The 26,390-nt window shown below is 42.7% G+C and overlaps 1 protein-coding gene across 1 annotated transcript; it reads right to left on the bottom strand.

The window, feature by feature from the left end:
* Window positions 1-604: 604 nt before the first annotated feature.
* LOC144681888 (glutathione S-transferase A-like) lies at window positions 605-10,557 on the bottom strand. The gene is made up of 6 exons (XM_078543995.1): window positions 10,304-10,557; window positions 10,055-10,120; window positions 9,748-9,853; window positions 4,650-4,768; window positions 3,674-3,762; window positions 605-880 (listed from the first exon to the last, which is right to left on the bottom strand). Exons 1-6 carry the CDS (start codon window positions 10,469-10,471, stop codon window positions 748-750), a joined length of 681 nt encoding a protein of 226 aa, XP_078400121.1. The 5' UTR covers window positions 10,472-10,557; the 3' UTR covers window positions 605-747.
* Between the last annotated feature and the right edge of the window lie 15,833 nt (window positions 10,558-26,390).

Below are 26,390 nucleotides of genomic sequence, written 5' to 3'. Positions count from 1 at the left end.
AATAAATGTAGAGAGATAGTGATGCATCCAGTAACAAGAAGTGAATAAGAACAACAGCCTTCCTTCATTCAACTACTAGTCAGCAGGCACATGGGAAAACCATTTGCAGGCTTCCCTCCAAGTGACACCACCAATTTGGAAATTCCAATTGTATTTCTTTGCTGGGCCCAAATCCTGGGAGCCCCAAGTCAATAGCACTGACCACAGACTGCAGTGGTTCATGAAAGAGGCCTGGCACCAAGGGAAATAAAATGCTGCTCTTGCCAATGATGCCCACATCCCAACAAGTTAGTTAACAAAGTACCTTTAGATTGGAAACAAAAACAAAAATACCTGCTGAGTTTTTCCAGGTCTGACAGCATCTGTGGAGAGGAACGCAGTTAACATTGAGTCCATATGACTCTTCAACAGAAGGAAACCTTAGTTCTGTTGAAGAGTCATACGGACTCGAAACGTTAACTGTGTTCCTCTCCACAAATGCTGTCAGACCTGCTGAGTTTTTCCAGGTATTTTTGTTTTTGTTTTGGATTTCCAGCATCTGCAGTTTTTTGCTTTTACCTTTAGATTGGTATAGACGAAGGTGAATGCACTCAAAAGAAAGATGCATTTGTTACAATAATATTTTAATAAGGTTTAATGCAACAATGACAGACTGCACCATGACAGAAGTTAATCTTTAGGCAGGACATCGTTAAGTGTCAAGGCCAACACAAGTAATGGATATGGGGTCTGTTACCGACATGAAACTCAAACATCTTTCAAAGTGTCCATGGTTGGAGGGCTCTCCTTCCAATGGGGAGGCCACGAAGCCTGGATGCTTGATCGCTCTTTCACTCTAGTGTAGTACTCCACCAGCTTGGGATATTTATCTGTTGATAATCTAAAATAATTAAAGGTTTTTTTTTTGTACACAGTGGAATTCAAGGCATAGCTTCAAACATCTCTTCCCCTATACACCAACCATTTAGGCACATTTGCCTATGCTGTCTTTTGGACAGCTATCATACATTGGAAAAGACCATGACTTAGTGCTATTTTATCATTTCACCAAACTGGTTAGTGGTTAAAGTGTTTCCAATGGCACAAGAGGAAAATTGATATTTGTAGGTATTCTAGAGGTTAAAAGAAGTCTGAACTCACCTCACATTATATATAGTGTGTGTGTGTGTATTTGTTGGTTTGAAATTCCATTTGGACTAAATTATACTTTAACCCAAAATCTAATCTACATCAGAAAACTATCTGAAATAATTGGCCTGAAGAGGTAGGCAAAAAAGGGATAAGGGAACAGAGTTCCCACAATGTGTACAAGACTATATTCTAAAGGAATCCAACAGCAAGGATTTGCTACTGATCTGGTAATGGGAAATGAAACAAAACAAAGTAGCAAAAGAGAACATCTAAGCAATAGTGACCAAAATAAAAGCAGTTTAGGACAAGGACAGAAGGAAATAAGCATAACAAAGACCAAGGTATTGATTTTAGTTGGAGGGTTCCAGAATAGTACTTGGATAAAGAAAATTGACAATAATATTGGCATGTAGAATAGCAAAGGAAGTTTTCAGAGCCCAGGAAAAAGATTAATTGAGACACTATGGATGACAAAAGTGGCAGGGGGTAGAAAACAACAAAAAGGGTAACACCAAGCACTTGGACAGCAGAGGAGACAAATTCAAGGGGGACTACAAAAAGACTAGGGCAGAAGTTAAAAAAATTTAAAGGCAAAGAGGAACTGATACTAAATTGTGAACACAAGTCAAATATTCTTTAGGCACAAAAATGGAGAAAGTCAAATTAAGGTTAAAACTCAATTAAATAGCAGAAACATCAAATTATATTGACTAGGGAGGCAAATCAATTGAACATGATAGAGGAATGATTTGAAATGTGTCACATTTAATATGGAATATTAAATAAAAAATAAAATTCCAACAATAAACTGCCTGGACAGATTGCATCTGCACATTCAATATCTTCCCTATATTCTTCTAGAAGTACTATTATATTAATTTATAATTCACCAGAAAAGAAATAGTACAAGTCCTATTGTACATAGTATGTTATCTATTCACATGTCTAGGGAGCTATAGAGCAGCCAGCTCATCAGTAGGAGAAACAAATGGACACCTTAGTAAAAAAAAAAACAGAAATACATCTAGAATTGAAATCTTATTGGCTTTTCCATTTTCATAAGGGAAAGATCAGCCTTCAGTGAAGTTAGTCAAGCAACTTCGCTGAAGAATAGACAAGAGGTAATATAGTAGATACAATCAGGTATTACAGACTAATGAACAAAGTTAGAGCATGTGGAGTCAGTGGACACCAACAGTAGAATGAATAGCTGGTTGGAAGGCAGGAAAGAGAAATGGGGTAAAGGATAGGCTAGAGCAGAAGCGGGGTAAGTGGTGTCCCACAAGGACCACATTTAATGAGTTAGACTTCAGAATTTAAAAAATCTCAATTTGTCTGCAAATTTAGACAGATAGTCAAAATGGATGATACCAATCACAAGACAAGCACATCTGAAATTTATTTCCCAGTTATAGGTGGAGGCATTAATTTGGCAAGAATAAGGAGTCACGTATTACTTAGAAAATAAACATTAAGTGAGGTAGAAGGACGAAAGGGATTGGGAGTACAAATAAATAGATCACCAAAAAATTGCAGCAGGTTAATGAGGTCATGTTGAGCACTAGGTTTGAAAAGAAGGGATGTTATGCTAAGCATGTATCAAGAAAACAGTCTGGTTAGACCATGCTTGGAGCATTATGTGCAGCCCTGGTTGACGTACAAAAAAGGTTAGAGGCACTGGATAAAAGGTACTGAAAAGAGATTTGCTGGAGCGATAACAGAAATGTAAGGTTATACCCATCAGGAAAAGATTAACAAGTTACATTGCTTTTGTCAAGAGAAGGTTCAGGTGTGACCAAATTGTGGTCTTAGCTATAAAAGAATGATAGAGTAGACTGTTACGATTTGTGGGCAGAGCAGAACTAGGAGCCAATCAATACAAGATAGTCACCAACTGAGGGGAGACTGTGGCATAGTTGCAATGTCACTGGACTAGTAGTCCAGAGGCCCAGGCTAATAATTCTCTGGGAGGGAAAAAAATATCTGGAATTAAAAGCTAGTCTCAGTAATGGCAACCATGAAACTATCAATTGTCATAAAAAAGCCATCAGGTTTACTAATGTCCTTTAGGGAAGGAAATCTGCCATCCTTTGCTGGTCTGGCCTACAGGTGACTCCAGACCCACTAGCAAACCCCTCAGTTCAAGGGCAGTTAGGGTTAGACAACAAATGCTGGCCTTGCTAGCATCCACATCCCATAGAATAAAGTGCAAATAAACAAAATCAGGAATACAGAAACAAACTTTTCTTTAAAAAAAAGAGTCCTGGTTAGAATATGGATATTACCATAGGGAGTAATAGACACAACTACTATACACACATTTAAGAAGAAAGCTACTAAAGGAGACAATAGAGTATTAAGATAATTAAGGATAGAAGCACAAATTGAGCAAAATACCAGCATGGACTGGTTAAGCTGAATGGTATGTCTGTGCTCTGTTTATGTTTAAAAAACAAGAGGGTGGCTTTACAAATCAATTTTTGAACTAGAGTCCCATAAGAAATGCAGACAATTGAAGCACTGATTCATAGTAGCCACTTACCCAAAGCGAACAGCATAGGCCACTTGTGGGAACAGCATTACATCTGCCATTGTGAAGTTCTTCCCAGCAATATAGGAATCAGGACCCATCTGGAAGAGCAAAAGAAATGAAGCTTAGTGCGAGATTACAGTAACAGTTCAGAACAGAGTATCCACATTTTAAAAAACCACTTCAAAACGGCTTTTGTGCCCAGTAATTGAGATTATTTTACCACTTAAAAAAAAAATCAGTGTAAGAAATAGATCTAGTATGTTCGTACCAATAAAACAGATACACCCAGTCAAAAAACTGGAAGGATAAACAAATCATCACCTCATTACTCCCATCAGCAGTAGAGGTTTACTGGGTATTTTACCTTGCAGTTTCAAGGAGCAAGTTGTTTTGCTTTAATAAAAAAGTCCCTGCTAGTAACCAAATCTGTATCAATTGTTACTGTCCAAACGAAGGCCTGGTCAGCCAAAATTTGCCCCAGTGATACAATCAGGGGAAAACCAAAACCTTTACAGTCATAGGATTTATTCTATAATAAAAAGTTTCCTTCTTAAATTTAAGCAAAAGCTTGCTTGTGTGAAGGCCAATTAAAAATGGAGCAATTATAAGGCCAGCTTTAGAATAGGTTCTACACAAGGAATAAACTCACTGATTTCCCCCTCAATTATGAGGGTAATAAAATAGTATGGTATCACTAGAATATGCATACACACTGGACATTTTGCAGAAAGCCACCTATACACATAGGGCTATAAAAAAATTGAAGTACAACATCAGGCTGCACTAATGCCAGGTGCTTTTGGTCTAGAAACTCTATGTGGGTTAACCTGAAGATTTGCTTCCACAGGAGGGAAAGCCAAATGTGATGGATTCAAATGACAGCTGTTTAAGTCCACAAATGCAGCACCAGATAGTGTTCCTGTTTACTGAAGTGATTTGCTTCCTGTCTGACAGTTTCTCCATGCTCACACTCCTTGTTCTTTACCTTTTCAAGGTATCCTTCCCACAGCATCAATTCTACATTCAGTGCCTTTTTGTTCCTCTCCACAGCAGAGTCATGACGCTCGTTCTCTGGAACCCTCCAGGTATAGTAGATCACAGCACCTGTAAACAAGTGAGATGATACTGGCATGGAGTAGCAGTTGATAACCACAGGACAGTGAACTAATTTTGGTTCAGGGTAAAAAGAGAGAGTGTGCTGGAAATGCCAATAGAATAAAGAGCTAGGACTTCAAAAAAATGTAGACTAAGACCTGCAGTAGTTTTACCATTCAAGAGCAAGACTGGTTAGCAGGAGTGTAGGATTCAACAGCAGTTTGAGAATTCTACTCTGGCATGACTTCTGTTCACCATGTATGTAAATATCTTGAATATTGGATTAGTGGGAATACTGTTGAAATTGAGAGGACATTAAGCTGAAGATAATGTAAATTCTTCTGATTACTAAAAAGGAAACCACAAGAACATAGTAGGCCCTTTCACTACTCGAGTCTGCTTCACCATTCAATAAAATTATGGCTGATCAGACTGTCACCTCAAATCTTTTTGCCTTTCCTGCTAGCCTTCCCATAACCCTCAACTCCCTTGCAGGTCAAAATTTTAAATGTATTCAAGGCCAAGTTAGGCAAATACCCTAGCCAGGTACAAAATTCCAAGATTAACAACCCTTAAATTTCACCTCATCTTTGGTTATAGATTCCCCCACAAGGGGAAACATCTCCTCAGCATCTACCCCATCAAGTCCCTGTTGAAACCAGATTCTGAGGGATCACATTCTTCGGAACTCCAATGGACATATATTCCCCTTATTCATTCATGGGATGTGAGCATCGCTGACTGTCAGCATTTATTGCCCATCCTAATTTCCCTTGAGAAGGTGGTGGTGAGCTGCCTTCTTGAACCACTGCAGTCCATGTGATGTAGGTATACCCACAGTGCAGTTAGGGAGGGAGTTCCAGGATTTTGACCCAGCAACAGTGAAGGAATGGTGATATATTTCCAAGTCAGGGTGGTGAGTGGCTTGGAGGGGAACTTCTAGTTGGTGGTGTTCCCAGGTATCTGCTGCAAGGTATCTGCTGCCCTTGTCCTCGTAGATGGTAGTGGATGTGGGTTTGGAAGGTGCCAAGGAGCCTTGGTGAGTTCCTGCAGTGCATCTTGTAGATGGTACACACTGCTGCTACTCTGCTTCAGTGGTGGAGGGAGTGAATGCTTGTGGATGGGGTGCCAATCAAGCAGGCTGCTTTGTCCTGATGTTATCAAGCTTACGACTACTGTTGGAGTTGCACTCACCCAGGCAAGTGGAGAGTATTCCATCACATGCCTGACTTGTGCCATATAGATGGTGGGCAGGCTTGGGGGAATCAGGAGGAGTTACCCACTGCAGGATTCCTAGCCTCTGACCTGCTCTTGGAGCCACAGTATTTCTATGTCTAGTCCAGTTCAGTTTCTGGTAAATGGTAACCCCCAGGATGTTGACTCAACCTTTCATCCCAGGAATCCTCTGAATTGTTTCTAATGTCTGTGCATCCCTCCTTAAGTGAGGAGATCAAAACTGTACGAGTGTTGCCGCTGTCTCACCAATGCGGTGTAGAGTTGGAGCAAGACTTCTTTACTTTTATACTCCATCCCCCTTTTTCCCCATACACCATCTTGCCAAAATCAAAAGTGGCAGAAGTAATTCAATATCAAGTGCATGGCATAAGGAATGATATTCTAAAACTATTACAGAATCAACAGGCATAGAACTGTTAAAGATTCCCATTCTCTCAAAAAGCAGCACCTGTATCCATAGACTGAGATAGTGGCCTGGAGAGATGTGGGCTATATTGAGGTCACCTTGACATTGTGGACATTCCTGAGCTGACAAGCTGGAAATTTGTACCTTTTAACCTATGCAGGTATCTAACCAGAATGGCAGCCAACAGAAGATAAGCTAAAAACAGCATTGAGGCAAAGTGATGGACAGGGGAGGTTACAGCTTGTATACCTGTCCCTCTGTCATTGTTCAGATGGGATCAAAAAGTGATTAACGACACCAGTCCCTGGAAACAAAGCTTGGAAGGAGAGAGTCTTCAATCTGAGATGGAAGACGACTGGAGAGAGCACTTAACATCTCAACTAGCTTGGAGACAGCTGTGAATAGAACAGACAAGAGACTACCACCCTCAGATGCAGAAACCTTCAGTCCATTTGCCCTCAAGGATTGTGAGCCATCCTCACCTGTCAGATTGTATGCCTTCCCTTTCTATTTAGCTTATGCACTGTATTTAAATGGTTCCTTCTTAAATTTTTCTAGAAGCACTTATGAGCTTAACCCCTTTTTGGGTCATCTGATTCCCAAACAAGCAGTGACACATCTTGGTCAAAACAAAAAAATGCTGTTTGAGGCAGGGGCAAGGCTGGGGGCGGGGGAGGCGGTGCAGCTGGTGGTTAAGATTGGTTAGTTGGTACAAACAAAAGCAGCACCTTATTTGGGTATGACCTTAAAGTTATGGAATAAATGGTTTTTAAATGGTAGGAGGTAGAGAGCATGAAAGTTAAGTTTAAATAGGGAACCCTTACAACACTCCCAAAAGTATTCCATGCAGCTTTGGGCTCCACTCTATAGGATTGATAAAAGACAAGAGAGGATACAGCACTGATTCACCAAGAAACTGCCTGGTATGTGGAATTATGAAGAAAGACTTAAAAGTATTGGAGATTTTATAAGAGGTGGTTAGAGGTATTTAAAAAAAGAGACAGAACCCAGGTGTGGGATTGAGATTTGGGGACAGAACAAGAGAAAGTAGCAAGCAAGCATCAGGGCTTTAGAAGTAGCCATTAATGCTGGGACCAAGTTGATCTCTCCTGCCATAACTTGTGAAAATCCTATTCATGCAACATACTGTGTGCACCAAAGTTAAGGCAGTCAATTGAGATTTCCAGCATCCGCAGCTTTTTGCTTTTATCTTGGGTTAGTCAGACATGACCTACCTCAAGATGACTTCCTCGATGTAAGCTAGTGCAGTATATGTATATATAGGCTTCAAAAAGGCACAAGACAAAGTATCTATTGCACAACAACCTTAGAAAATAGAAGCACTTGGCATTACAAGGATTGATGGCAACATGGGTATGTAATTAGCCAAGGGACAGGAAGCAGACAGTAGCTGTGAATAGACTTTTTCAAACTGAAGAGAAATATACAGTTGGATCCTTCTGGAGTCTGTATTAGAACCAGTGTTTCCTGTTTTTGTACAGGATGACCTGGATTTGGAGATAGGCAGTATAACTTTGAAGTCCACAGATTGCAAATTTACAAGATAGTAAATAGGGAGCAGGGGGTAAGATAGAGGCAGCTTTCAGGAGAAGATCCAGTCTGGTGAAATGGGCAGATATTTTTATTTCAGATGTGAGGAGTGATCATTTTAGGTTATGCAGCCACTTCATTTTGTTTCTTCCAAATGATTTTCAGGAGGTGAAGGAGCAGGAGCAGAGGGAGAGTCACAAATCTTTGGTGTTAAGGTAAGTTAATAAGATCCTTATGAAAAGGATATGGAATGCTACATTTTATATTCATTACTCATATTCACAAAACGATCACAAAACCATTACAAACCCTCAAATGGAGTATCATGTACAATTCTGGACACTACACTTATAGGTATGGAGGTCCAAGCCTTGGGACAGAAAAGTGTACAGAGGTGGTTTAGCAGGACGAGGGACTTCAGGAGCTGGGATTGTTCTCCTTAGAGTAGAGAATATTAAGGAGAAACCCAATAGATGTTCAAAATTATGAGGGGGTTTTAATAGGGCAAGTGAGTCAATAACAAGGTCAGATTTTAAACAGCTTGCAAAAAGAACCAGAGAGGGGAAATACCTTTGCAGGTAGGCTAAGACCCATAGTGCACCACCTGAAACAGTGATGGAATTGGATTTCACAGGAACATTCAGAAATTACTGGCCATGTGCTTCAAGAGGACTGGTTTACAGCATATTGGGGAAATAATTGCTGGGGAGTGGGACTCGATTGGACCACTCTTTCAAAGAGTCACTCCAGGCCAAATGGAGTCCTTCTGTGTTGAAAGTTTATTGTTCAGAATCCCCCAACTGAAAAAATGAGAGGCACCCATAGACAACAACTTGATGTGAGAAATTGTTCTCACTTCCTTCACCATCATGATGGCTGTTTTCTCTCCTGGGTTAGGATCTCTAATACAAGAACTGTCTCACCCCTCCCAGCTCTTTAACCATGAGAAGAACAGGCCATTAATACACTTGGCAATTGAAAGGATTTTGGAACCTTAAAAAACAAAATTGGACCTCAGCTTTTATAAATCTTTTCGGCAAGGAGACATTAACTTATTTACAAGCAACAGAATAGATTGTTTTTTGTGAAGATTGGACAGGTGGGCATAGTTGCACTCACCATGAACTAAGACCATTAATCTCCTTAGCTAAACTAGTAATGTTCAAATACAATACAAAAGCAGCAGTATGTAGGTAGCTACCCGGTATGTGCAGCTAAAATGGGATGAAACAGCACTGAACCTTAAGACTATGGCTATTCAACGCCTTGTAGAACAACCCCTCCAGAGAGTGGAACCACAAATAGAGGCACCTAGGGAGACTACTTTAGAATTCAGGAACTGAAAAAAACAACAGGAAAAATGTTGCAATCGCTGGAAACATTTGGATAAGGAGAGAAATTAGGGCTTTCATTTCACTCCAATGATATTTCATTCAATTATAATGAAATAGCAACCTAAAATGTTAACTGCCTCTCTCTGCAGACACCATCTGACCACGGGAGTGGATCCAGCATGTTCTTTATTTTATAAATTACTGTACTGAACACTATTTTTTGCCCAGTTCCCTACTTCACTCCAACAGATTCTCACTGTCGAGTTGCCTTACAAGTAGTTCACGGGTTGTAAAGTGCAATGGGATGTCTTGAGATTGTGAAAGATCGTTCGATAGTTGTCCTCAAGCGATTCAATCTATTATGCTTGGTTGGTAACTCTGGAATGTACTGTGCGTTTTTAAGATAAGGAAAAACAAAACCATGGCAACAGCTGCAATATCGAGAAGCTCAGGGGACTTACCCAGTTTTTCCTGCAGAGCAAGGACCTCGTGCATTCTCTGGTAGATAAGAGCCTGGTCATCTCCGGAGTCGGGAATCAGCTGGGTACCTTGGGATTTAAACTGGTTCTGCAGGAGGCAAGTGAAGAGAAATAACGAATGCGTTCAGCTTAAAACATGGGACATATGCCACCAGCAAGGAGCACAGTGACATGGAACCTGCAGCATCTCCAGTTTCTATAGTGGGAGATAATCAAACATTTAAAAAGTCGCTTAAAATAGCTCGAAGTTTTCGATGAATTCGTCGTTTTAAAAAAAAAAGCCTCTTACCTCCAGATACAGACAGGCTCCAAAAGATTCGTTCAAAATAGTGTCTCCATGGCGGAAACTGGGTAACTGCAATAACAATTTGTAAATCGTTTTTTTTTCAAAAAAAATTCTAAAAGCAGATTTTTAATCTTTTGCACAAAAATTTGAATATTTTGAACCGCAGCCTGCATTTTACAAGCTCTCGTCTATCACAAGAAACATAGAAATCTTCACAAAAGGGTAGGGTAATAGCAAATTATCAGTCATCACCTGGCCCCTTGGATTTATTGCCATAACTTCAGCCGATTTATGTTCCATCTTCTCGAAAGATAACATCTTGTGCTGGTATCCCTGCAATTTCTTCTCTTCCAAGACGATCATGATCCTCCAGCAGGGCGGGGAGCCGGAGCCCCAGAATAGAAACATACCATCAGCCATGGTTCGCTCACACTCTCAATGTAGCTCTATCCAACAGCTCCTCTTTATATAATCACACTGCCTCGCTCCCTGTCAACATTGCCAGAGGTGACGCATTTTATCAAACCCACAACTCCCAGTGCAGCACCATCTAAAGGCGGGTATTCATTCCGTTTTTCCCCATAAAGGTTTTTTTTTAACTTAAAAATCCAACTAAAGACCTTAAGTGTACATTGTGTAACCACAAAAAGCAGAGATACTATAGCAATTATAGTTTTGGGAAATGTAGAATTGCAGTTTTAAGAATAATCCTGTGTTGTAAAATCACATGATCTGTGTAAACCAATGTGTTAACATCGTGGGGAACCTCTAGAGGAAGTTCATTTTTAGTTATGGAGTTTGATGCAGAGATGTAGATGCTGTTGCTGTCTTGTAGATAAAGTTAATGGCTCTTAAAGCATTCAGAACAAAATAAATGAATTAACGGCACAAATATTAATGGGGATGATCTTATAGCCATTATGGAGACATGGTTACAAGGAGATCAAAGCTGGGAACTAAATATTCAGGGATATGTGACTTTTCGAAAGGACATGCAGGAAGGAAAGGATGGTGGGGTAGCTTTGTTAGTATGAGATGGAATAAGTATGATAGCAAGAAATTACCTTGGATCAAAAGAGGTGGGATCTATATAGTTGGAGGTAAGAAATAACAAGGGGAAGAAGACACTGGTGGAAGTAGTATATAGGCCCCATAACAGTAGCTATGCTGTAGGACAGGGAATAAATCAGGAGATAATGAGGGCATGTAAAAAGAATCCATATGACTCTTCTTCAGAAGAGGAGTCATAAGGACACAAAACGTTAACTCTGTCTTTCTCTCCACAGATGCTGATAAGTGGCAGAGAATGGATTGCCAGGTGGCTTCAAGGCAGAATGCAGGGAATGGGAATAAAGGGTACTCAGAGTGGCAGATGTTCCTTGAGGAGTAGTGCTGTTCACAATTTGCATTAACAATTTGGACTTTGGAACCAAAAAAGACTATTTTCAGATTTGCAGATGACACCAAATTGCAGTGGGGGCTGAGGGTGGTTGCAGAGATAGTCAATACTGATGATGGTTGGACTGAATGGCCTGTTTCTGTACCATGTATCTGAGGTAATCTTGTATAAACCTTCTGGCTCAAAAGCGAGAGTGCTTCCACTGAGCCACAGCTGGTACCTAATTTAGGATGTATCCAACAATGCAGCAACAGAGTTAAGAACAGTCCTTTGCAAATCTTAATTCACATGAAGTTCCAGCAGGACAACCCAGAGTTTCAAGTACAAGAGCAAACAGGACTGAGTAACTTAAGCATGATGGGTTTGATTGCTAGCACACGTGTCCTATATATAAATCAGAGAGTCCAGTTGGGAAGCCCCTGCCTTTTCAAATTGTGCAAAATTTACAGGTTGGTTTGAGTCATTTCCCATGGACTGACAAAAGTATTAACTAAAACATACATTGCTCCTGGCAGTGTTTGCTGGATACTAGCTGTTCCAGGTGAAGATGCAAAAAATTTGGATTTATTTTAAAGTGCTAGCCAGGACCAGCAGCTAAGGCACCAAAGCATACACAGGCAATCACAGCCTTACATGGAAGCTATAAACTTGTACAAAGGGCTCAGCTATAAATTTGCAATTAGGAAATGGGAGATACACAGGCGGGGACATGGGATAACTCAATCAAGAAATGGGGAAAAATCAAAAAACGACTGCGGATGCTGTAAATCCAAAACAAAAACAAAATTACCTGGAAAAACTCAGCAGGTCTGGCTGCATCAGCGGAGAAGAAAAGAGTTGACGTTTCGAGTCCTCACGACCCTTCAACAGAACTGAGTATAGTTAGGAGAGGGGTGAAATATAAGCTGGTTTAAAGTGGGGGGTGGTGGGGGGGTGGGGAGTGGGGAGAGAGAAGTTGTGGGGGGGGTGGTTGTAGGGACAAGCAAGCAGTGATAGGAGCAGATAATCAAAAGATGTCACAGACAAAAGGATCAAAGAGGTGTTGAAGGTGGTGATATTATCTAAGAAAATGTGCTAATTAAGAATGGATGGCAGGACACTTAAGGTACAGCTCTAGTGGGGGTGGGGTGGAAAGACTGACAAGGTATTCGTTGTAGATTTAAAAATAATGGAAATCGGTGGGAAAAGAAAAATCTATATAAATTATTGAAAAAAACAAAAGGGAGGGGGAAGGAACGGGGTGGGGATGGGGGGAGGGGGAGTTTAAGATCTAAAGTTGTTGAATTCAATATTCAGCCCGGAAGGCTGTAAAGTGCCTAGTTGGAAGATGAGGTGCTGTTCCTCCAGTTTGCGTTGGGCTTCACTGGAACAATTCAGCAAGCCAAGGACAGACATGTAGGCAAGAGAGCAGGGAGGAGTGTTAAAATGGCAAGCGACAGGGAGGTTTGGGTCTTTCTCGCGCACAGACCGCAGGTGTTCTGCAAAGCGGTCGCCCAGTTTCCGTTTGGTCTCTCCAATGTAGCGGAGACCGCATTGGGAGCAACGAATGCAGTAGACTAAGTTAGGGGAAATGCAAGTGAAATGCTGCTTCATTTGAAAGGAGTGTTTGGGCCCTTGGACGGTGAGGAGAGAGGAAGTGAAGGGGCAGGTGTTGCATCTTCTGCGTGGGCATGGGGAGGTGCCACACGTGGGGGTTGAGGAGTAGGGGGTGATGGAGGAGTGGACCAGGGTGTCCCGGAGGGAACGATCCCTACGGAATGCGGCTGGGGGGGTGAAGGGAAGATGTGTTTGGTGGTGGCATCATGCTGGAGTTGGCGGAAATGGCGGAGGATGATCCTTTGAATGCGGAGGCTGGTGGGGTGATAAGTGAGGACAAGGGGGACCCTATCATGTTTCTGGGAGGGAGGAGAAGGCGTGAGGGCGAATGCGCGGGAGATGGGCCGGACACGGTTGATGGCCCTGTCAACGACCGTGGGTGGAAAACCTCAGTTAAGGAAGAAGGAGGACATGTCAGAGGAACTGTTTTTGAAGGTAGCGTCATCAGAACAGATGCGACGGAGGTGAAGGAACTGAGAGAATGGGATGGAGTCCTTACAGGAAGCGGGGTGTGAGGAGCTGTAGTCGAGGTAGCTGTGGGAGTCGGTAGGCTTGTAATGGATATTGGATTTGACACCTTACGTCACATCAACAATTTCCAGTTCCCTGGCCCCAACCGCTTCCTCTTCACCATGGACGTCCAATCCCTCTACACCTCCATCCCCCACCAGGATGGTCTGAGGGCCCTTAGCTTCTTCTTTGAACAGAGGCCCAAACAATCCCCATCCACCACTACTCTCCTCCGTCTGGCTGAACTTGTTCTCACACTGAACAATTTCTCCTTTAACTCCTCTCACTTCCTCCAAATAAAAAGTGTGGCTATGGGTACCCGCATGGGCTCCAGCTATGCCTGTCTCTTTATGGGGTATGTGGAACATTCCTTGTTCCAATCCTACTCCAGCCCCCTCCCACAACTCTTTCTCCGGTACATCGATGATTACTTCGGTGCGGCTTCATGCTCTCGTCTGGACCTGGAAAAATTAATTAATTTTACTTCCAATCTCCACCCCTCCATCATTTTCACATGGTCCATCTCTGACACTTCCCTTCTCTTCCTTGACCTCTCTGTCTCAATTTCTGATGATAGACTGTCCACCAATATCCATTACAAGCCTACCGACTCCCACAGCTACCTCGACTACAGCTCCTCACACCCCGATTCCTGTAAGGACTCCATCCCATTCTCTCAGTTCCTTCGCCTCCGTCGCATCTGTTCTGATGACGCTACCTTCAAAAACAGTTCCTCTGACATGTCCTCCTTCTTCCTTAACCGAGGTTTTCCACCCACGGTCGTTGACAGGGCCATCAACCGTGTCCGGCCCATCTCCCGCGCATCCGCCTTCACGCCTTCTCCTCCCTCCCAGAAACATGATAGGGTCCCCCTTGTCCTCACTTATCACCCCACCAGCCTCCGCAATCAAAGGATCATCCTCCGCCATTTCCGCCAACTCCAGCATGATGCCACCACCAAACACATCTTCCCTTCACCCCCCTGGCAGCATTCCGTAGGGACCGTTCCCTCCGGGACACCCTGGTCCACTCCTCCATCACCCCCTACTCCTCAACCCCCACCTATGGCACCTCCCCATGCCCACACAGAAGATGCAACACCTGCCCCTTCACTTCCTCTCTCCTCACCGTCCAAGGGCCCAAACACTCCTTTCAAGTGAAGCAGCATTTCACTTGCATTTCCCCTTAGTCTACTGCATTTGTTGCTCCCAATGCGGTCTCCTCTACATTGGAGAGACCAAACGCAAACTGGGCAACCGCTTTGCAGAACACCTGCGGTCTGTCCGCAAGAAAGACCCAAACCTCCCTGTCGCTTGCCATTTTAACACTCCACCCTGCTCTCTTGCCTACATGTCTGTCCTTGGCTTGCTGCATTGTTCCAGTGAAGCCCAACGCAAACTGGAGGAACAGCACCTCATCTTCCGACTAGGCACTTTACAGCCTTCCGGGCTGAATATTGAATTCAACAACTTTAGATCTTAAACTCCCCCTGCCCCCATCCCCACCCTGTTTCTTCCCCCTCCCTTTTGTTTTTTTCAATAATTTATATAGATTTTTCTTTTCCCACCGATTTCCATTATTTTTAAATCTACAACGAATACCTTGTCAGTCTTTCCACCCCACCCCCACTAGAGCTGTACCTAAAGTGTCCTGCCATCCATTCTTAATTAGCACATTTTCTTAGATAATATCACCACCTTCAACACCTCTTTGATCCTTTTGTCTGTGACATCTTTTGATTATCTGCTCCTATCACTGCTTGCTTGTCCCTACAACCACCCCCCCCTCCAACTTCTCTCTCCACCACCCCCCCCCCCCCACCACCACCCCCCCCCACCCCACCTTAAACCAGCTTATATTTCACCCCTCTCCTAACTATACTCAGTTCTGTTGAAGGGTCATGAGGACTCGAAACATCAACTCTTTTCTTCTCCGCCGATGCTGCATGACCTGCTGAGTTTTTCCAGGTAATTTTGTTTTTGTCAAGAAATGGGGAAGGCCATTTCGCACCGTCTGATATCCATCTTCAAAAAAGACAATGCCCAGTCTTTGCCCTGTAATTACTGTACAGGAACACAATTATCAGCGCACCTGGGGGTCATTGTGCTGTGGCCTTTGTCTAACTAATACCATTAAGTTGTAACTGATAGTAAAATATATATAAAATCTGCTCATTTGAACCTTGGTGGAGAAGTGCTTGGATTGCCCAGCATTTGCTCCCCGCATGTGTAATAAATGAACCACTTGAATATTGCATCTGGACTCCGAATGTTGAAATTTTGTACCAGAGTATTCCTCGGACCTTTCACAGGTGCCATGGAACCTGTGTTTTGTGCATGTCAAGAACACCCTAATTGCTGGAGTGTATTCTCTTTCTGCTTGAGTACCTCTCTCAGTGTCTCCAGGGCTCTCAAATGTTACTGCGTAGGATCTTCCAAACAAGTCTCAAATTTCCCCCTTGTAATAAGGTGACAAACTGCCACTATATTTTTTGTTTTCATTTCCAATCAAGGTTCACTTCACATTGCTTACTTGACACACACCAAGATAAACAATAACTACTGCTGGAGGACTATAAACTCAGTGAAAGTCTCTCTTTGGTTTGCCTGAACCTTCCTGGTGTTCCAGTGCAAAAAGCAATTGATGACTGAGTGCTGCAGATTTCAGAGTCCAGAACTATGTGCTGAGAGATGCACTAAAGCTTGGGGCAGCCACCGCAAAGACTCAATGAGAAAACGCCACTGTCTAAGGCCCTCCCACTGTAGTGTACAGTGGGGCTGGAAACCAAGTAAAATCCCTTTCACTGTATATTTGACATGAAATGAATATTGTAAATATAACAGGTAGCTGTAAATGTAGTAATGCACCTCAGATGGCCTCTTGCTGTATTGAAAGAAATTGATCAGTTTTGCATTTCATGTATATCAACATTGAATTGTTATGTGATGTACTTTTATAAATTTTATGGATAAAGTATATTTTTGAGGAAAAAAGCCAGACTGCAGTAACAAAGCAATTTAGAATAAGTAACAAAATAAAAAAGAACCAACTGAGTTTCTTTAATAGAATATGCAATTTACCATTCAGGCACTGCATGCCATCTTGAATTCCCTCCCTTTAAGAGCCAAGGTTTGGTGGCTGTGTTGTGCCACATGTTTCAGGAAATCTCCAGCTATACTCTGGAGAGGAAAGTCACTGCACTGCGGGAGATCAATGTGACAGCCACGTCAACCATGATCTATTTCATCAATCTCGGCTCGCTCGTGACACTCTTACCTCCAAGTCAAAAAGTTATGGGTTTGAACCCCACCCTAGAAACCTGATGACACAATCTAGGCTGTGCATTTTTCTGAAAACCGGAATTGTAAGGAAATCACACGCAGCAAGATCCCAATAACATAAATGAGATAAATGACGAGATAACTTTCTTCAGTGATGTTGGTTGAGGGGTAAATATTGGCCAGGACACCAGGAAAACTTCTCTGCTCTTCTACAAATAGTGCCTTGGGAACTTTTACATCCACCCAAGAAACCAGATAGTGCATCATTGTATTATCTCATCCAAGAAGGGCGCCTCCCACAGTGCAGCACTCCCATTGCACTGTACCAAAGCGTTAGCCTAGTCTATGGGTGAAATTTTACACCAGCAGGATTTTATGGTCCTGGCAAAGTCAATGGACTTCTGAATGGCTCACCGCATTTTACGCCCTGACTGCGCCGTGACTAAGCCGTTAAATTCCGCCCTATGTGTTCAAGTCTTTGGAGTGCAACTTCAACCCACAACCTTCAAATTCAGAGGCAAGCTTCTTCCAACTGAGCCAACTAAAGACTGGCAGCTCTTCTCATAGAATTGTAGCTCACAACAGCATGAAGCTTGCATGTCACTGAAACCTTCCGAGTTCCCTCAGAAACAGCCGCCTCAGGCAGTCTGCAGCACACACAAGTATTAGGGGAGTGAACACCATAATGCTTGCAAGCATCAATCCTTGTGAAAAGAAGGAATCAGCTTATATGGGGTGAAAGAATAGGTTGAGTCACAAATGGTGTCCATTCAGATTTCCGAGTTATTCATGTCAACCACATGGACATCATGAAGAGAAAGGGTTTACACTCAATGTTCAGGAGGTACTAGACAACAGGAACCCCATCCTTCATGTCAACCATCACTATCCAGGCAGATCTGTTAATGTGCGACATTCCATGCATTAGTTGTAGTAGGAAGATACTGGCTGGCCAGCTCTTAATTGACGCCACTGAGTAACACCTAAGATGCAGCTTGGCCTAGGCACCTCAGCCTTGCTGTTCCTTATCTGCTTTCTTCACCTTCAAGAAAAGCATGGCACGCAGGCTTGCCACAACATGCAAAAAGGTACTGCCTGTGTATGATGCTTGAAATGGTACCTCACAGGTGTTGCACCAGTTCCCATCTATAGTCTGTGCCATGCTTCATGTGCCTCACAAGAAATGTTGATAAGGCTCACTAGCACATTCTTCTTTGCCCTGCTCCTGATAACAACACACTTCTTCCTCATCTGCCAATAAGAGTAAAGTGGGTGGCAGTGTTGGCTCAGTCACTCTCTCCTTGCAGCTGCTGCTTTGTGCATTGAAATCTGTCCTCAACATCAAATAGAGCCATTTAGGGGGAGATGGTAGCACAGTGGTAATGTTACTAGACTAGTGATCCAGAGGCTAGGCTAATTCTTTGGGGATGTGGGTTCAAATCCCACCACAGTAGCTGGTGGAATTTTAATTCAACTAATAAAAAGCCTGGAATATAAAGCTAGTCTCAGTAATGGTGACCGTAACAACCATTGATTGTCATAAAACCTGATTTACTACAGGAAATCTGCCATCCTTACCTGGTCTGGCATACATGTGACTCCAGACCCACAGCAATGAGGTTGACTCTTAACTGTCCTCTGAAATAGCCTAGCAAGCCATTCAGTTCAAGGGCAATTAGGGATGGGCAACAAATGTCAAAGAGAGCAGTGCAGGCTGTTCAACTCCATGGTGCCATCATGTGCAACTCGCCCATCTTTCGGCTGCAACTTTCCCTTTTTGTGGTCAGTAGCAACACTTTTTTCCCATCTCTTTCTTTCGCTGTCTCTTTAACACGGTATGACAAGACTGAATGGTTGGACCTTGAGATAAAGTTTCAGACTGAATCGAGTATACTGGATACCTGCTTCAATCAAGTGCAGCTCTTGACTGATGTAATACCTGTCAGTGGTAACACAAGAGGCCCACTGTGCATCACAAGCTGCTATTTGACTCAGGTTGCCTTATTCAAGTATACACAGACTGGAACCTGTTGAACCAGTGTGAGAATTGTGGCAGTTACTGCATGCAAATTTGTTTTTAAAAGAATAGCTGGAAGGTGGGAGAGTGGCCTTGAGATTAGGACAAAACCTTGCGACAAGCCTTGCTGTGCTAAATGATAAAACTGGGCAAGAGGTCGCATGGGGAAGATTGAAACAATCAGTTGTAGTAACCTAACACCATTGAGTAGACTAATGACAGGGCCTGTGTAATCTAATAAGATTCTCAGGAACAAAAGCGATTCAGGCTATACAAACAAGACTTTTCGTTGCACAACGATTTAACGTCAAACAACAATAAGTTTAATTGCTGCAATATGAAGCTGCCCCATGTAATGCTGCAAAAACGTTTGACATCAGATTCTGATCCCCCAAGCACACTTTTATTATCAATATTTCAGAGAGATTGCAGTTTGAGTTGCAGAGTTGTTCTTCACTTCCATCATTTCATTCTGGGACCTATTCCGGTCTAGGCTGCTGAATTGATGATTCCTCTGTTCAGTGGCAGAGCTTTTGAGGGGGCAGGAGGATCCCCCAACACCCCCACCCCCACCACTGATTCCCACCAATTGCTTTGGCTACTGCAGCTTGGGAGGATTGCTTCCTTCTGTCGCTCACTTTCAGCCTCCAGTCTGAGCCGTTCCCAGCTTGTCCTTCAGACTAAGTAAGTAGCCCCCGATCCCATCCCTTCGGAACAAGTCAGCCAAATTTCAAGCTTGCAACCCGCACCTCCAGTCTCCGAAAACCAGCTCCACCACTGAACGTTTGGGGAACAGTTTGGTGCAAGGATCAAACAAAGACGAGGATGTCATTCGAACCCCTGTGTGCAAAGAACAGCAGGGTCACAGTCCATCACCTTAACTTTTCAGCCCCCTGGGCACAGCTCCACCACTGATTGTCAGGGACCTACTTGAAGTCAGTTGGAGGCAATTGAGACCCAGCTGCTTGTGAGGATAAAATCACTATTCTAAATGGCTGATCCTAAGAGACGAAGTGCAGAGGGAGAGAGGCTACTAAACCTACAGTCAGAATTTTGCATCTATTTTGTCATTTGGAGAGTCTCACACAAAGTATGCATGTAAAGTGACACAAGACATTATATTAAAAATATCTTATTCAGAAAACATCAACAAATCACAACTGAACCATCTTAAAAATAGAAAGCCAGGTATTTTCTGCTGTTTTCTGCTGACCTTGGCAACCCAGTCTTCTCAAGACTGAAATGGAACAAGAAGTTGCTAATCTAGAGCATCAGGAGAGCAAGTGACTGTGACCTACTGCAAAGTGTCAGCAGGAAAAATGGGGTTGTTTTTTCAGATTATATGCATGTGTAATATATATGTACAGACTCCACAGACAATAACAATTCACTTCTAAATGATTCCAGCGTGGAGCTACTTAGACCATTTAATTGCCACAGAGAATAATTGAGCAGGTAGAAGACCAGATTGCAGGTCCGGTTAGACTTTGTGTCTTAAAGGGACAGGCTGCCTTAAACAAAGCTCCTCCCTAGCACAAAGCAGCCTTCCGCAAATGGCGTCCTTACAACTATTTGGATCAGGCTGTTTCTTCAGTTCTTTGCCCTAAGGCAAGTCCTTGGTTAATATTTGCCCAACCACAGCAAAGTGCTGTGATTTTTTTTCCACAGGTAGGGCAGGGAGGCAGGCAGCCCCCGAGCCTACCTAAGCCAGAACAGGGTTCAAACCCCATGCTGTTGGCATTAATCTGATCCACATGTCGACTATCTAGCCAAATAAGCTAACCAGTCCCTTTTGGATAGGGCTATCCAGATGTCCCTTATTATTGTATAATACATTCCATGTTACATGATGTAAGGACTCTCATTATAAACTAGCCACCATGGACGGTGCCAGAGAATATCTACCAGTGCGTTCTAAAATAAGTTACCCAATGTTTAAAGAGAAATCATCATTTATAAATCACTTTGGATTTGTAACTCCAAAGGGATACCTGCGAGCAAAGTAGCACATTAGAAGAGGATTTCTATCTAATGCTCTCCTCTCACTCTTCCTCTCCTGATGGCAAATGGTGGAATTTGAATTCAATAAAAAACAAAATCTGGAATTAAAAGTCTGATGATGACCATGGCAACCATTGCTGATTGTTGTAAAAACCCATCTGGTTCACTAATGTCCTTTAGGGAAGGAAATCTGCTGTTCTTATCTGGTCTGGCCTACATGTGACTCCAGACCCACAGCAATGTGGCTCACTCTTAAAATGTCCCCTGAACAGGGCAATTAGGGGTGGGCAATAAATTCTGACCTAGTCAACGATGCCCACATCCCATGAATGAATTTAAAAAAGCACTAACTCCTCCTGAGCATGAGGACCAGCTGTTCACCGGTTCTTTGTCCAAAGGTCCATTGTTCACGTTCTGGGTACAGATGGTACTTATTGGGAGATGTATGTGAGGTGTTATTAGCCAAACCTGATAATAGCCTGACATGCACATTTTTCAGCAGATGTCATTGGATGGCAATCAGCAGCAGAACCCTAGCTGATATATCTTTCCTTCACATGGAGACCAGTGATAGCTCCCCCATTCATGCGTCAGGCAAGCTCAGCTAACAGAGAACAGCACAGGGTTGACACTGGGACCAAGCATGAATTGGCTCAGTTCCTCACCAAAGCTATCCAGTAAAACAGGAAGTAGCCTCCACAATGCAAGAGTTCATTGGTTCAATTCCCTCTGACGGCTCTCATGTTGTTCTTACAGTGGTGCCTCTAAATCAGATTATTCCTGGTTTTTCCTGAAAAAGATCTCAATTAGTTAATGGTGCCCCTTTCAAGGAGAGCCTGAACATGCAGCTGTAATAGCAGGAAGCATTAATGATTCAATTAATTAATTTATTAATTATCAATTAATACAACAGGTTCTGCATTATGCTGCTCACAGGCAATATTGTTTCCTCAACTCTCCAAAACAGATGACTGTTACTGGGATTTAGTTCCAAAGCTGCAAGTTGTCCTCAATGGGGTACATACAGAGAAACTATTTCCTCTGGTAGGGAAATCAAAAACAATTGAACAGTAAGTTATGTTAGGCTATTTAACCAGAAGGTAGCCTCTAGACAAAATCCAGTCCTGTCCTCACCTGATTTCCACATACAGATTTTTTTCCTGTAAGTGGGTGGTGGTGAGCGTCAGTCAGGAGCAGGGACTGTAGCTGAGATTTACCCCTTCTTCGATCAAAGCACCATTCATTTTGGTGCATGTGGGATCTCGGTGCTGAGAAGCGAGTGTTAGACCTCAATGTTGGCCTTGGCACAGTGACAATACTCTCACCTCTGAGTCAGTAAGTTGTAAGTTTTAAGTCTAATTCCACTGACTTGAGTATATAGTCAAAACTGAAACTTCAATGTATCACTGAGGGAATGCTTCACTCTCAGTTATGCTGGGCTGGGTTTAGTGGAGCCTGCCAGAGTGGGGATGGTGGCAGGGGAGCCAGCAGAATTGGATGGGCGTAATTGCATTGGATTCCTGACATCAGGAAAATTGTCACCAATTAAGCAGGGGGCAGGAAAGGCCCCATGTGGGAAACTCTTTCGAGTTACCAACAGTCACAGATTGCAACTTCTTTCGAGTACAATCACAGTTCTTGGTTTTCCAGGAGTGGGACATGAACCCACAACCCTCTGATTCAAAGGCGAGGGTGCTATGAACTGAGCCACAGCTGACCACCGGCGGTGGGAAGATAATTAGGTTCATTAATGAACCAATTAAAGTCAATTATCCATGAGCACACTGGCATTTAGTGGTGGCTCAACAATTTAATGGGACTTGCATGGCTCTCATGTGGCTCCCAACGGCTACCCAGCAGGCCTCGTAGGCAGGGGAGAGGGGGGAGGGGACGTTCCCTCATTGGGCGCAATCAAGGGGCCCAGCATCAGTAAGGGTGGGGGCAGGCAATGAAAGCCAAGCCCCTGCCCTTGCCTCTGACCCCCCCCACCACTGGTGACACACACGCTGTGACCTCAACCTCCCTCACTCACCTGTGTCCTGCGTTGTTCATGGGGTTGGGCCTCAGTCCATTACTGACAGCAGCCAATGCTGGTGGCACTGTCAGTACTGGAGGGCTGCCGGCCTCTGATTGGATTTCCACCCCACTGGGAGCTTGATTGCATGGCAAGCCTGATACTGGCCAGTTAAGTGCCTGACGGCCACTTAATTGCATTGGACTTGCCTCATGGAAGCAATGTGGGGTTCCCATTGGTTCTCCAACTGGTGCAGGGGGGACCCCCATTGCAGGAATAAATTCCAACACACTGTCTTTTCAATGGGATACTTCTGTTAAGGTGTTTGTAAAGCAACCCTTGACAATATTCAGAAAGAGCAGCTGGGTGTCCACATTAGCCTGGTTAATATTTATCCCTCAACCAACACCATCAAGAGAGGGTTTCTGGTCATTTGTCTCATTGTTGTTTGTGACACCCAACTGTGTGCCAATGGGTTGCCCCATTTTCTTCCATTACTATAGTGACTACACTTCAAAAATACTTCATTGCTTGTGAAGCATTATGGGATATCCTGAAAACGGAGAAGTTGCTTTTGAAATGCAAGTTCTTTCTCTACTATCAGAGCTCAGTGACTCAGCATCTGCTACAGAGAGTGAGCTACATTTGTTATGACTGGTCCCTATATGAGGTCCCCCAATTTATTATGATCCCAGATGAGATACTCCAAATTGTTAACTTACCAAAAGGGACCCCAATTTTATTATGTTTCTGGGTGAGGAGGAATGAGCTGGCTCCCCTTCATTATTCAACCCCTTTGGTTGGTCACAACAAGGTTTAATTTACAAGGGACCCCTTCCCTCATGGATACCTTTTCCCGGTCCAAATGTATTTATGTTTTAGAAGGAGCCAATTTATCCAGGCTTTCTTGAGTCAAATAAAGAGCAAATTTATTAGTTACTAAAAACCTGAGAAAAAATAATAAAAATGCAACACACATACACAGATCAGAAACGAAGAGTTGAGTCAAAAATAAAAGTTAAAAAATATATACGAATCAGTCTTTGGCTTGTCTGTGAGGAGTAGATGGCAAAACTTTGTGGCCGTTAAATTGGGTGATTCCAGTAGAGCTGACTTTGGCAGTTGAGCAGTTGGTTTGCAGATATTTGCAGGTTAGCTGAAGGAGTTGTCCTGTTTTCTTTTTGACAGTGGCTTTGATGACTTGCCTCCAGCCACACAGAGAGAGAGATAGACTTTTACCTGCAAGCTGCAGGGATGTCTAGTTGATGTTCTTGTGCTATGACCTTCACCGCACACACTAGTACACCAGAACTAGAACACACAGATCAGATTTGCAGCTGCTTTTTAGCCCATTTCTTTGTGTATTCCTGGAAGGGAAAAAACAAACATGTCTTCTGCACAGAATCTGCTTTCTTTCAACTCAGACTATTTCTCAGATCTTATATCAGATATAACTCAAAAGGAGATGGTTTCTGCTGAGATGTAGTAATCAGTCTTCATTGTCTCTGCAGGGGATTAAAGTTCAGTCTTTTGCATTGCATCTCTCCCTTTCAAATGTCTCTGTCTGAGGTAGGCCTTGACACAATTTTTAGGTGCGACATTCCATGTTCTCTCTGAACTATTTGGTCAAGTATAATCCACACAGGAATTTTCCAAAAAAGCGGTTACTTTGCATTCTCAGCCAGCTTTTGCTTGTAGGTCTTTTTAGAAAATACATTTCTTCCTTAAAAAGTTCAATATGTCCATAAGTAGTTTGGGGCTATGATCCACAGTCATGACACAACAAGAGTAACAGAGGCAAATAAGATCCTTAGGGCTACAATCATATAATTGTCACCTGTTACCCTGTGATACAAATCAGAATGACTAATTTTGTCAAGTACCTATTGAAATCCTGGAGTATGAATTATGTTATGTTACAGTAAGCTAAACCCGAGGTAGTGCTGTGCTACTGTAATGCTGAAATTGGGTTATGTTGTGTTACATTGAATGCAGCTTGTGTTTTCGTATTAACTCTGAACGCAAATCTCTTGTCATGTTTGTGGGAGCTACATTAGGCTTGAAATAAAGTATTTGTTACTAGTACATTATACTGTTCATTGTTCAGTCCTTATTGACCTGAGCTGAGCTTTGATTTCAATGGTAATATAGACAGCATTGGTCGTGCCCAGGCTTCTTACTGGAATTAGTTCATGTTGACAAAATAACAGATTGCAATTGACATGAACCCTAAATTTTGAATATTATCTCCTACATGTCTTAAAGTGAGCCTTCGAAGAGCATTAGTTTCCACTCTCATATGACATCATTTGTTACTTACACAAGCCATTGTGTGGCTCCTCTCAATACAGAGGCGAGTCAGTGCCACATTGGTGTTACCCTTCTGCTGCTATATGGCCAACACTTGAGAATCTAGGTATTTTCAATTTTATTGCAATAGTTACAACTAATGTTGGAGGCATAATCATATGTCTGAGTTTTAATTTCCCAACGGAATTGCGAATAACATTAAAAAAAGTATCATCACAGGACTTGTAAGCAAACCATGAGCATAAGCATGAACAATGCTGGAGTTGTAGGCTTGTGCCACTGCCCAGAAGGAAAAAGCAGTAAAATTTGGAAATGACTGGTACTGGTCCAAACTGGAGTTGCACTTTAAGGTTAGCAAGACCAGTGCGAACCCAGTACCAGTCATTTCCAAGTTTTACTGGTTCTCTTTTGAGCGGGAATTGGCTTAATCCTGCCCTAACTCATAGAACTCTTTCAGTCAAGAGCTTTCATCAACATGGGCCTTATTCAAAGTCAGATTGTAGAAGTGGCAGCACTGCATCACCCTGATTCCCTAACCAATCCTCCTTCTGACAGAATCAAAGTCCTGATTAAGGCAAGGCCGTTGTGTTTGAAGGTCGCTACACAGTTGAAATAAAAGAGATAAATGTTTTAAAACTGGTGACCTGGAGAGTTTCTAAAATTGGCAGCTAGACAGAAGTGACACGACGAGGGTGGGAGTAATACAGACATAAGACTGGAAATATTCCCAAAGCTTTTAAACAATGGAACATAATAAGTTGTAAATTAATATGAAGCAGTTTTATTCAGATAGAATCATGAACCATTCAGCCCAACTTATCTGTGCCAACTCTCTGACAGAGCAACCAAATAATTTCACCCTCCTGCTCTTTCCCTCTAACCCTGATATTGATGTGCAAACATAATGGATATCGATCAAAATATCAAGTGCTAAACACACAGGGTATGTCTTCTGAATATTTCCCCATAGAATGTGGAGAAAAGCCTCCAGGATGACTAGCAATTGGAAAGAATGGCCAGTTTTTGGACTATGTGCTCCTGGCTAATGGACAAAAAGAGTTGGGAAGTGTTGCCAAGATTTCTTGCTAGGTGCTTCCAGTGGTAGCATCCTCCTCTGACCCAGGAGCAGGTACTCAGAAAACAGTCCCTAAAATGTTTATTTCCTTAGCGATGATTGGTAGGTGCATGGATTGGACTTGCTACAAGCACAA

The sequence above is a fragment of the Cetorhinus maximus genome, chromosome 6, assembly GCF_964194155.1.
Source record: "Cetorhinus maximus chromosome 6, sCetMax3.hap1.1, whole genome shotgun sequence".
NCBI lineage: Eukaryota > Metazoa > Chordata > Chondrichthyes > Lamniformes > Cetorhinidae > Cetorhinus > Cetorhinus maximus.
This window is presented reverse-complemented; position numbering and strand designations above follow the sequence as displayed.